This window comes from Manduca sexta, chromosome 11 (assembly GCF_014839805.1).
Source record: "Manduca sexta isolate Smith_Timp_Sample1 chromosome 11, JHU_Msex_v1.0, whole genome shotgun sequence".
Taxonomy (NCBI): domain Eukaryota; kingdom Metazoa; phylum Arthropoda; class Insecta; order Lepidoptera; family Sphingidae; genus Manduca; species Manduca sexta.
The window spans coordinates 4,436,854-4,450,090 of record NC_051125.1 but is presented as its reverse complement, the minus strand read 5'-3'; the positions used below and the strand labels follow the sequence as shown (position 1 = coordinate 4,450,090).

Genomic DNA, 13,237 nt, shown 5'->3' with positions numbered 1-13,237 from the left:
TCGAAACGTGTATATATTCGGGATATAATAATATATTAATATATGTTTGTGCATGATCTGCACGCTTATATTCATTACCTCTATAACAGAACAGGTAATATCAAAGCACATTTTCACATATTTGTGATGTATTTTTTTTTTGTTATGATTTATTAAAATTATTTTATTTAGACACGTGGCTGCTTTCCATTATTGAGGGTCAAATAAAACACAAAATGCAATAAAAATAATATATATAATTTGACTTATATTATGGTAAACTTCGTAGCGTAATAAAATTAACATAATTATATAAACTTTGAAAATATCCAGTAAAATATATTTTATAAACTGGCAATAAAGCATCTGCATTTTATGATCCGATGAAACCTGGAACAGAGTGAAGGAAAATATTAATTTTGTAGTTTGTTGACGACGGCGAATTTTAATCGACTGTCGATAAATACATATATTATCACCGAAATTGAATTAAAAATCAAAGTATCGCATATCACATTGGTTAAGGAAATCATAATGTGTTTCTCTTTACGGCAGTTTTCAATAAACTATCTCAATCTTGATCGTCGACCCGATCCCGAGAATAAAACTAATCGAAATAATTTGTATATAAAAAACATCTTTGTTCTGATTTCCATTTCCACGATGGATTGTAAAAGGGATGGGATCGTTTATTGAAAACGGCTGTTAATAACGTGCCTATCTATGTAGCTAATTTAGTTACATATATAAAAAAATGCGGGGCAAAGTGCGTTAGAACATGTTGAATAGGCTAAAAAAGTGTGGCCAGTCGGAAAAAAATATCTCATTTCACAGTTTTATCAGTGAAATTTAATTCTTAAGCAAGTGGGATTAACTACCTGAAATCACCACTTGGGATTCAATGACTGACCTTACCTATTCTTAAGATTACGGATTATTGGTCTTAGAACGAGAATTAAAATAGCTATCCTGGGATATTTCTTGAAATTTGAAGGAGAGACAATGTTTTGCTCAAATTCCAAAGTGTCAATTGCTTTTATTTTACTTACTAAAACTATAAATTCGAATGTTTATGAAAAAGTAAACGCAGTACCCGCTGTAAGGATTTGTGTGAAACTTGGCAAACGGATAAACAATGTCCTGGATTAATGTTTTTTTTTTCGGTAATTAGCTACTATGGAATAAATTTGAATTTTTACGTCTGGCGGTCGCGTTGTACAGATGGCTATAAGGATGGTACAGCCATATAGTCGTTGAACAAATTCGAAACTTCAAAAACTTCCACATTATCTTCAATCAATATACTATTTTTTCCTATTTTGTATAATAAAATTAACCATATGAAATTTATTATTGTGAAGAGAAAACGATTGTTGATAATGAGACAAAAGTTTAAGGCGATACCTCAAGGTCCATTTTCATACATTTTGTTTCACCTTTAATCTGGGTAACTAAACAAGTATTGGCAAGTAAAGAATTTAAATTCACGTCTAGTTAGTGATTAGTTCTCGCAGTTGAAAGAAAAACGTAAAAATAATTAATAATCATGGATATTTCGGCCTTTAAAATTTAATATGACGAAATTTTAAATTCTTTACTTGCCAATACTTGTTTAGTTACCCAGATTAAAGGTGAAACAAAATGTATGAAAATGGACCTTGAGGTATCGCCTTAAAGGCGATATGAAATTATTGTTCAGCAACTCTTGTGGCTGACTGTACAATGATTTAAGTATTGTAAAGCGATAGCTGGTGTACTCGCCTGTCGCTCGGCGCGGGGGCGGTCACTCGTCGAGGCGCAGGCCGCCGATGGAGAGGAAGGTGAAGGCGTTGTGCAGCGCGAGCACCGGCACCAGCGTCAGCGCCGCCCGCACGCGCGCGCGCGCCGCCGCCCGCGCCGCGCCGCGCACCACCGCCGCCGCGCCCGGCGCGCTCCACACCTGCCACACCTCACTGCTTATAACACCTCCTTCACACGCGCGTTAGCATGTGCACACTGGACACCCCGATCCAAATACATACTAATTGTACATTCTCTAAGCGCCGCGCATTGCTAACGCTTGTTATCTGAACGAGGTCCAATACATGTTAAAACTGAACTACCATCATTTATATAGTAATACATATATTTATATTTGATGAAAAAACGCTGTAATAAGACGCTTAACCCATATCATATACAAACGCGATTAACATGGATTTCAAGTCTGTCACTTACCAGAATAAATAGTGCCTATACGAAACTATTCAGGAATACCTATCAATATGCTCAACAATCACCGCAACATCACGTCCATATAAATTTTGCCATTTCAAAGAAGTCATAATAATTCAACTATCGAATTTAATACATTGTAATGTACACATCAAGTTTATTTTTCTGTACTCCTCTATATGAACTTTAATTATGTCAAATCTCACACGCCTCCATACGCGCAACGTTTCAAAGAGACAGGACGTTTTTTCTTCACATATTTTATATAGATAGACGAATATACCTCTGCAAACGAATAAAAAAATATACAACACAGAAAAGAACCTCTATTTCAAATCACAAACTAAACTAAATAATATGTAAAATTACCTGATAGAATATCCTCATTTTGACTGCGGGTGGGGGGTCCGTCTCTTTGCAGTCGCTGAGCAATTTCCTTAATGCATACTCGAGCACCTCTTCCACTTGCTCCACCTTCATCTGCGACGCGAGCGTGCGGTGCGAGTGACACGCCTCCTCGTTAGGGAACGATAGCTGGCATGTGGAAGGAGATGATCCTGATGGAATGAAAGAATAAGTTGATGTCATAAATTTATAACAGCCACGTTAACAACTGAAGAATTTATTTTATAAGAGTATAGAGTAACAAAATATTAAATAACCTAATAATGTAATCTGTGCTTTTTAATTTAATCGAAAGGGTATTGTAATTATGTAGGTCGGCGAACAAAAGGAGATATATTCAGCTACTTTTAATATTATGCCAGGACGATACATTTCGGTACCTATATGTGTAGGTATGCATTTGAATGGTTCATCGAAATTAAAACTATTCTTACCAGTGGCTACATAACAAACAAAAGCAGCAACAGTATTTTCATAATTCCATCTCCTGGTAATTGCCACTTTGTAATCTCCTATGTTACAACCGGTTTCTTCATCTGTAAGTAATAAAGAATATTGATTTTTTATAAACTGTAATGTGTCTGCAGTTTATATGGTTCGCCCCTAATCACGTCATAGGACGGAACACACATGGCGAAAAGTGGGTGCCCTGGTTGCGCCTCTGCCTAACTTTTCGGGAATTAGAACGTAAGGTGTATGTTTTAGTTTTATGCTAAAAGAGACATTTCATATCATTTTGGTGGCGATAATCATAGATATTTAACTAAGGACCTGTTTCAGAAGTCCAGGGAAATTTAATTCATGAGTGAAAATCCATAGCTAATGTAGATTGTTGTATGATTTCGAAATGAAATGCGCAGTTAACAGTGTGAATTGTATATCATGGTCATCGTATTTTAGTAGATGAGTAATATTTATTTAGGCGTTGTAGGAAACAGGCGCTATGACCGCTCGAAAGTCACACGGTATTGTTTGAAATAGTAGTGTAAGGATCGCTATGACCTCTCGAATGTCACACAATGTTTACAATACTAGTGTAAGTGCAGTGGAGTGCAGTGGAGTGCAGTTGTAGTAGAGTGGTGCGTGCTCACAGTCGAATCTGTTGTTGTCGGCGTGCGCCCAGGCGTGCCACTCCACGGCGGCGCGGCGCGGCAGCGCCTGCACCACGGCGTACTGCGCGATGGCGCCGGCCGTGCGCCGCTCCAGCTGGCGCCGCGCCTCGCCCACCGCGCCGCCCTCCGTCGTGTAGCACACCGTCTGACACAATCACTACATATTTCATACGCTATATTTACTTCCATTTGCTGACTAGCATTTGGCCATAAAAAAATATATTTTCCCGGGATAAAAAAAATATAGCACTTGGACATAATGTAGCTTTCTATTAGTGAAAGAATTTTCAAAATGGGTTCAATAAGTTTTATCGCTCGAGGCGATCTCTACCAGACAACTATTGGACGGAGATGATAAAAATAGTGGAAAGGACATTTTAGGGCGTACGTAAAGAGAAATAAAGTTAATATTAAGGTTTTACGCTTTTTATATCAGTTGTCACGTATATATATGTGTTGTGTGTGTACCTGCACGACGCTGCGCACGTGCGCGCGCGGGTGCACGGCGCGGATGACGCGCGTGAGGTGGCGCAGCGCCAGCGCGCACTGGCGCCGCGCGCCGCCCTCCGCCAGCCGCATGCTGCCCGGCACCAGCGCGATCTGCCCGCACGTGCCGATCACCTCGCCCACCTGCACACACCGACCACTTATACTGGCAACTGTATCAACGGACAATAACCATATATGGGGCCTATTTAACTACTTCTGTGAAAGCTACTTCCCACACAAATGTGTAGACTGAATAAATACAAAAATATATTTTATGTGTCCATAAAAAATAGTACTATTTACATTATTTTTTTAATACGATAACGAAAACATATTTTTTTTAATTTATTACTTATAAAACATTCAATTAATTCAATCAATCATTAAATATGTATGTTATTACGAAAATAAAGAGTTCATATTTGCATTATTTTTTATTAATAAATATTACTTTACCTTTATGGCTTGACTATAAGGTCCTATATTAGCTGGGGCCCAATGCGATATCCCTTGGACGTGCATCGTCACTCTCTCCTTGGGGCTACCTTCAGTCTCATTGCTATTTATATTTGGCTTGTAGGCGACCTAGAATTAAAAAATATAGCATTGGCTCTATATAATATTTTAAATAATTATAATATAATAAACAAATAATGATTTCTTATTATGTATCATACAATCTATTCGCTTAGTTAAGCATCAATTAGTCTTCAAAAAGTAGATAATGTTATCTGTTCGTTTGGATTACTTAAAAGTAAAGTAAATAAACCTTAAAAGACGATATATTTCAAGTATGTGCACTTCGTTGTAGGGAAAGCTATTAAAAATTCCAATATACATGTATTAAACACAAGTACAGAGATAAGAATTAATCGGGCAATAACTCGTACTTATGTAGTACTTCGTGTTAAACGTCTGTCATGGTAATATTATTGCCAGCAGATAAGCTATACATAGTAGAACGGCAGTGATAGGCCAATTAGCCAATATAATGGTAAATCCGAAGTATGTCGATGTATATAACTATGGTCGCAACTGGAGTCATTTTCCAGGAGAGCTGGTGTAATTGCAAATTTGATAAGTTATGGATTAAAATTAGATAGTCACCGTTTCAATGAACGATGCTAATCATTTTTTCGATCGTTTGCGTAAATTAATTATTCAGGATAAAGAATTTTTAACATACCTAATAGTGACTTGTCATTATTTGTCCTAAATTTTCACGGTTTATACTTAGGGTCGGATCGTGGCCTAACATTTAGATCGTTTATGGAAATCAATCGTATACGAGTATTAATTATAACATGAGGCCTATTAATTTTTTGTTTTGCAATATTTTTATAAGAATTATTTTTATATACCTCAAAATCCTTGCGTAAGAATTATTGAACTGTTTTTCCTTCATTAAATTACTTGAATATATCGATATAATACGAAGGTCTCAAAGAATTAACTGATAATGAGGATTTGCTGACTTACTAAGCACTTGATAATAAAAACTATCACGCTTTCCTCCTAATGACTATTATAAACGCTAATCTGGTGATTTCATATTTTTTATTTAATCAGGGGCACAATGACGTAATAAACATATTCTATTATTCTTAATTTATTTTTCTATCATTTTGAATGTGAGTATTATATTTTTAATAAAATAGTCTTGATGCGTAACATTATAACAAGATCGCTTATTTAACCATTTTTATAAACATAATATTATTTAAAAAGAATAATTACATAATAATCTGGTACATTAAATATTGAAATTAAAGTTTTAATAAATACTTTCTTAAGTATTAGGTCAAAGTACGTGACTGCGTAGAGTGTGGATTCCTATCAAAGTATATTCATCAACGTGGTAACAGAAATGTAAACAAACATTTCCTATCTTATCAACCATGTTTAATGTCTCTTGGATTTTATGTAATTCCGTAACAGTCGTCTATACTATTATATAAAGGTGAAAAGTTTGTTCGTTTGTTTGAACGCGCTAATCTCAGGAACTACTGGTTCAAATTGAAAAAATGTATCAGTGTTGGATAAGCCACTTATAGAGAAAAGCTATATAACATCACGTGATGTCCAACAGAAGCGAAGCATCAATGAAAAATGTTGTAAAAACGGGGAATGCTTATTCAGAGGAAAAAAAATTGAGCTTCCGTTGCGTACGCTCGGTGTACCTAAATAGTTTAAATTACGCAACAAACATATAAGACGAAATGGTTTCTAAAAAAATATATTATTAAACAAAGTTCCCCGCCGTCTATGTACCTGTCTGAACACGATAAACACAAAAACTACCCAACGAATTTCGATGAAATTTGGTATGGAGATAGTTCGGGCGCCTGCGAACAGGCTACTTTCTATCACGAGAAAATATATAGCGAGACTTATCCCTAGAAAACTTTGTCCTGGAAAAACTTTCTCACACGGACAGCCACGAGTAAAAGCTAGTGTAATGCTAAATTGAAAATCCAAGGCTACCACTGCCATGTAGTATAATTACTGGTATCTATGGAGAGGAGTATGGAAGTAGATGGCACCAAAAAGGAAATATTCCAAAAATAGGGATATTAGTTAGTTTAGGCTCTTATATTAAATTGTTTTAAAAATTTTATTTTTTTCAGCAAAAAATCGCGGACAGAACTAGTTTTAAAGATAAGCCAACAAGGTTCAACAACTGTCACACATTTCACTACACAAATCATTGACGAATCATCAAACGTGTTAAAGCCGCGCCTCTATCATAAGATTACGATGATAATCCATGCTATCAATACAATATGTTTTTTATGTATGTAGATATCAAATGGCTCCCGCTTTTATGATTTATTACCCAAATAATAGCTCGTCATTGCTTACCGATCATAACTCTTATCCTACGCATTATCGATTAGAAATTATGCAGTTTTCTTCAGCTTGTATTGTAGGCCTACATTTTGACATTTGTTGTCGTTATTTATATTCTATGGCATGTTCAATTAAAAAAAAATTAAACCAATCTTAACAAAACACAACTTACAGCATCCATAATAAGTCCAACATCGGACGACAGAGGGCATTGAACGCAAACGCGCGTCGGCGGGTTCGGGTAACAGAAGGTATTCACGTAGACTTCATTCAAAGCCGCATACTCTTCCATATCTCGCATGTAAATGTTAACGGAGCACACGTGGGTCAAGTGAAGGTTTTGGGACTCGAGCAAATCTGAAATTTATTTAACGGTCAGTAATGCCCAAATGTTATTCATCTGTACTTGGAGGTTAATAGACAGATGATAGATTTCATCTGCATACGTTATAATATAATAAAATAAAGAAGGTAGGATTTCAATATTATAAGGACGGTAACACACCGACATTAACCCAGTGAGTTTAGTTCTTAGAATAAGATATTCAGTTAACGCAATCATTTGCATCTGTAAGTCTGTAATACAGGATTAGGTTACCTGCAATAGTTCGGTATGTTGTATTTACAAATACAAAATTTTATTGCAACACAAAATAACCGTACTGCCTTGAATTCTAATCTACATAATGTCAAACATGAAATCATAATCAATTTCTAGATGATGGCATGGTTATTAATAATTTTATCCACGAATTACGTTAAAAATATCCCAAATGATAAACAGAATGTAAGTATTTCAACTAGTCGGTACAAAATATTCGTACAAGCAGATGGTAAGTGCAAACTAAATTGTAGTGCGTTACACAGCATGCAACTAAAACACTTACATAATAAAGCTCTTAAACAAGTTTACCTACTAATTAATTTATTCATAGCGTCCTCAGTGGCAACTCTAGTATCCACTCCTTCGCCGACAATCCCCCCTATGAAGTACCATCCCCGCTTGTTGCCACATATCGACCTGTGGTCCACCACAGGATGCCTATCACTCTCATTGTTTGCATGTTCGTATACAAAACCGTTTTCAACACTCTCTATACTATCGTTTTGGCATTCGATTACGTTTAACTTAGTCTCTTTATCATCAGAATACGTGAGCAATGGATTCAATTCGTTTTGTTTCTTTTTCTCCTCTTTTTCCAACTTCTCAATAGACTCTATCTCTGTCTCGCTCAGTTCTATATCGCTTATATCGCTAAACACTGAATCGCTTAAATCGTTTATATAATCTAATGAATTCTTTACAGCTGGAGGTAGTTTGATTGGCTCGTCGTAATTGTCTTTTGCTTCGAGATGTAGCTTCAGGTTTAGATAACCAACCGGTGCGACTGGATCGTCTGTGTGCATCACCGTTTCCTTATCATCTCTGTTAAAACAAAAATGACTATTGTCAAAACAATTAAGACGATGACTGTCAAAGATAGATGACTCGCATTTCTAAAAAAAAATCTATATCAAATTAAATCACATATTCGCAAAACTAAGACATAATACACCTTGCTTTATTTTCTCCTGAGACAAATAATTTCAAGGTAGTCAGTAGTCACTATCGAAACACGACGCTAGTGCATTATATAATTTTTTGACGTTTAGAACGTGTTGCAATCAGTGCAAATCATGGACGTATCAAATAGTAACAATTTAATTAGCACTTGAAGGAGATTAGGTGCTAAGTGATAATGGAGATATAAGAGCATGTGAACACTGTAAATATGATAATGATAAACTTACATGACTAATTTTTTCTTAAACAAAGGACAGTCGAGCGTGAAGGTCTCATATTCCCCACCTTCCCCGCACACGTTGAGTCCGTATTTCTCCTGCATGACTAGTAAATGGGGCTGTATGTCGCGTAATGTCATACCTAAATGAATCCTCGGGTCCAAACCGAGAGCTGCCACCTAAAATTAATAGATAGCATCATTGCAGCAGCAACTAGGTGGGCTATGTAACATTTCGAGCCTAATAACATTTCCTGGGCACACTGTCCTGACTATCTTGATGTTGGTAATTCAAGATCACTATTCTTAAATATAGCTGTGACTCCACCCCTGTGAAACCTTAACCTACGACGTCGTTTATGTAGACTTAGGTCTACCTGAGCCTATCTCATACCTCTTCTTGTAACACAACACGCCTGACGCATGTACCTCTTTTTTCTGCGTGGACATTTATCTTCCACTTACCCTATACATTTTACTAAAGCATAATATTTTGCATTGAGTAGATTTTGAATTCAATGATTGGTTCTGGCTCGATACGCCAACTAATATTTGAGCAAACAGATAAAATTAATTTAAAAACTGTTTTATACTCCATCACCTATTTATTTATCCAATGTCCTAGGTTTATTTTACAAAAAAAAATAATGTACTGACAATAAAAATCTACGATTTTATATATGTATAAATAAACATCTTCACAAATTTAGCAATAATTATAATATTAGGATAACAAGCTTTTAAATTGACTGGTTAAATCTTTATCTTCTTAATAACCATAACAACAAGATAGTGCGCTTGTGTTGTGTAAAGTGTATTGAATTTAACGGATAACATTTAAAAGACGCACACGACCCGGAGCATTATACACTTTGTTTATAATATATATGATAAATACAAACTTTTAACGGTACAATGACTAACGATAAAAAAAAGGAAATTAACTTCAATTTCTACATGTGCTATCTTTGAATTGCATCTTTCAATTTGAATAGATTTGCGCAAATGGTTCACAAATATTTAGAAATGTTAGGTATACAATCAAAATTCAGAAGATAAAATAAAACCTTATCTCACAGATAATTACGTTTGAACTAGTCCACAAATATATTTTATTTGTTATACATAATTCAAATTAAAAAGATAAATAATAGCACCGAAAAATTACGTTATAATGTTTAAATACTTAGCAGAAATTTGAATCATTTCAATAGGCTTGTAAATAATCGTAATTTATTGAATTAGCGGCCAATTCATAATATAAAAAGGTGCGTATTTATTATTTACCCTGAATTATGACTATGTTACAAGTACTAAGGCAAACAACTATGTTGGTTTTCTGTAAACAACTTACTTTTATTATGATTGCTTCAATTCCGCCCGCTATCATTTCCTGCAACAATTCCTTTTGATTGCGCCTCCAGAGATACGCGAGCGAAACTAGACCTAAACGACGACATCTGTATACAAATACAAAGTCACATATTACAACTACTGTTTTGACGTAGTTTAGTTATCATAATAAAATAATCTCATATTGAAACAAACTAAAATAGAATTTAATTTAAATAATGCCTTTGTCAATACTATATTTTTTTAAGACTGAATTAAGTGTTTTGCTTCTAAGAATATGCCATGAACTATAAAGTTTCATAGCATATTACGAAAATTCGGAAATAGTATATATTTTATTTAACATTGTTATTTGCTACATCATGATTAATTTTCAGTTTAATAGAATAAAAATGAATTATATAACATAGAGGAAGTATCATTTTCATATTTCTTAGTTACTTAAGATTTCTTTTTTACTTACACATTTTCTACCCTAACTCTTTGGTAATCAGATAGGATGGCACCAACAGCAACAGCCTCTATATCCATTTCATCCTAAAACAATGGTATAAAACTAATAAAAATCTCTTTTAATATTTTATGACAAATTGAGGACAAAAATTTATTTATTATCCTGGAGCAGAAAAATAACGCAACTCATCCAATTTCCAGGACTACACATTTATACAAGAAAACAGGTAATAAATATTCTCAGTAATTGATATGCAATTGTTATTCATCTGTATCAGAGCAACAGTTTGTTTTGAACACAAGATAAGCTCACTATACATCCATTTATATAATGGTTATATTGTTACATGTTTACAATGTCAAAGGAACTCATTTCAAAGTCAGTAATGATTTTGTGACAAAATTAATGAGCTGGCGTTCATAATTACTTCCAGGTAATGGAAACAGCCCCCGTTCATAAAACTTCCTTATTGCGGGGGAGCAACTTTGTTTGCAAATGTGCATTTTGTTGAACCAAAAAATATATTGCTTTTCTAGAAATATTTGATGTTTCACATAATAAAATGATCGGTACAACTTTTATATATTTTTTGTGAAGGTGGTCATTTGAAAAATATTTTAGTAGGATTATTGTCCTAATATCAGATATAATATTCAAACATGTCAGTAAATGTATAATGTGGAGACATAAATTGTAATCTTTAATGTGATTTATCAAAATAGTGCCATTCATAACCAAATCAGACAACCAAACATACAACTAGGAAAGAAAGCTAAAATACTTATGTTACAAAACATTTTACAGGAGAAATAAATATACATAGAATTTTTCTAATCATAAAATATAATCCACTTGAAAGATTGCATTGGAAATAAAAAAAATATTATAAATTTGCAACACACCTTAACTTTAGCCAGAAGCCTGTACAAGTCCTCAACCTCATCATTCTCAGTGGGATTGTAGTTCTTGCCCTGCTCCACAGCGGTGCCAGATATTGCCTCTCTGTAGAGTGGGAGTCCCATCGCCTCAGCATACAACTCTATGCCTTGGTGGCCCACAGTCTGGTACATGTAACTATCCAGTTCATCTAAAACAGTTGCACACTAATGAAGATTAAGAACCACAGATTATCAATCTCAAGATCTGTAAGCACTTAAAAAAAGTACTGTTTCATGAGAGTTAACTAAAATTTTACTGACGATTTAATCAACTATATAAAGAAAAGTAAACATGTGAATGCAGATTTTTGTTATCACTCTCAGTGACATTAATTAACCACTGAATAGTATACATGAGACAAAATGTTTATTCAGGTGTAAAATCAAATAAACACCCAGTCTTTGTTTATTGTGTACAATTAATGTTAGTCATTACAAAAACATGTACTATTTTCACAATAAAGTCATCAACCATCACCATTAAAATTTCTATCATACAGACAGTTGAAGCATGCAGTATTTGTATGACTTAAATGGCAAACAGAGAGCTGACCATATAAACATCATTTGGACTTTGTACCTTTTCATTGATATTAGATAGAGGCTATAATTAAAATACTTCAGGTGACTTTTCTTTGTGACAGTCTAATTAAAAGACATACTTAACTAAAAATTACTTAAAATAAAGCAAGTGATTTATATTCATTATAAAAATCGAAAGTTCTATGAAGTAACAATGTTAATAAATTGTAACTAATTTATCTATATTTAAGTAATAAAGTATGTTTAAAATATTCTGATGAAATAATTAACAATGGCATGGCAGTTTGTAATGTGAATATGTATAGTATGTGAGCGATAAAGAAAACACATCTGTATAAATTGATTATCAGAGGGATAGTAACCTTTATGTAGAGGTTGGAGATTCGCCAGGGCCACAATCGTGTGGCCGGCGCCTACACACTGCATCATATTGTAGCAGCTGTCTTTGCCGCCACTGATTAACGCCACCGTCCTCATCTTCAGCAAAATATAATAACACACAACGAAAATAATGTTACATAACGTTTATAATAATTGTGCGCCCTTTTTTGGCAAAATTAATAAAAACAACGCGGTATCATTTACGTTGGAAGCATTTCTATCGGTAGTTCGCCACTGCACCGCTCAAACTCACTGACACGACTTCACCACCTGTTCATGGTAGAATTATAACCCAACATAATCGTTATCTTTTTTGATAACACGCTAGAACAACGAAAGAAAAGAAAATACATCCAAAAAAATCTCAGCACTAACATGTGTCAAACTCCGGTACGTCGACGTTCTGAAACCATTTATATTTTATAGGTACCTACACCTAATTTTTATTTTTCACGAATCATATTCACAGTGAATGTACTTCACTTTGCTTCATGCTTTACCTGCAGTGTTGCCAACAAATTGTTTTCCCTAGACGCAAAATTACCTCTTCAAATTTCAAAGCCTTACAGTTCACTAAAATCCTAATTTTCTCACGAGCTTTTTTGTATAATTATATTATAGGCGACCCTACACTGCTATTTTAACTGGAAATAGCGATATTATATGACAAAATGTAAGTATACGTATGTATTATTTGTCAATTTAGGGTCTCTCCCCGCTGTTGTAAATTAATCCACT

At 34.4% G+C, this 13,237-nt stretch overlaps 1 protein-coding gene across 1 annotated transcript; it reads right to left on the bottom strand.

Annotated features, from left to right (window-relative positions):
* Positions 1 to 216: 216 nt before the first annotated feature.
* Positions 217 to 12,983, bottom strand: LOC115441919 (diphthine--ammonia ligase). Its single transcript, XM_037437583.1, has 14 exons — positions 12,481 to 12,983; positions 11,540 to 11,724; positions 10,647 to 10,720; positions 10,185 to 10,290; positions 8,841 to 9,010; positions 7,967 to 8,475; positions 7,222 to 7,406; positions 4,656 to 4,784; positions 4,179 to 4,340; positions 3,690 to 3,855; positions 3,033 to 3,134; positions 2,563 to 2,750; positions 1,741 to 1,918; positions 217 to 369 (listed from the first exon to the last, which is right to left on the bottom strand). The coding sequence occupies exons 1-13, from the start codon at positions 12,593 to 12,595 to the stop codon at positions 1,763 to 1,765; spliced, it is 2,247 nt and encodes a 748-aa protein (XP_037293480.1). The 5' UTR covers positions 12,596 to 12,983; the 3' UTR covers positions 217 to 369; positions 1,741 to 1,762.
* Between the last annotated feature and the right edge of the window lie 254 nt (positions 12,984 to 13,237).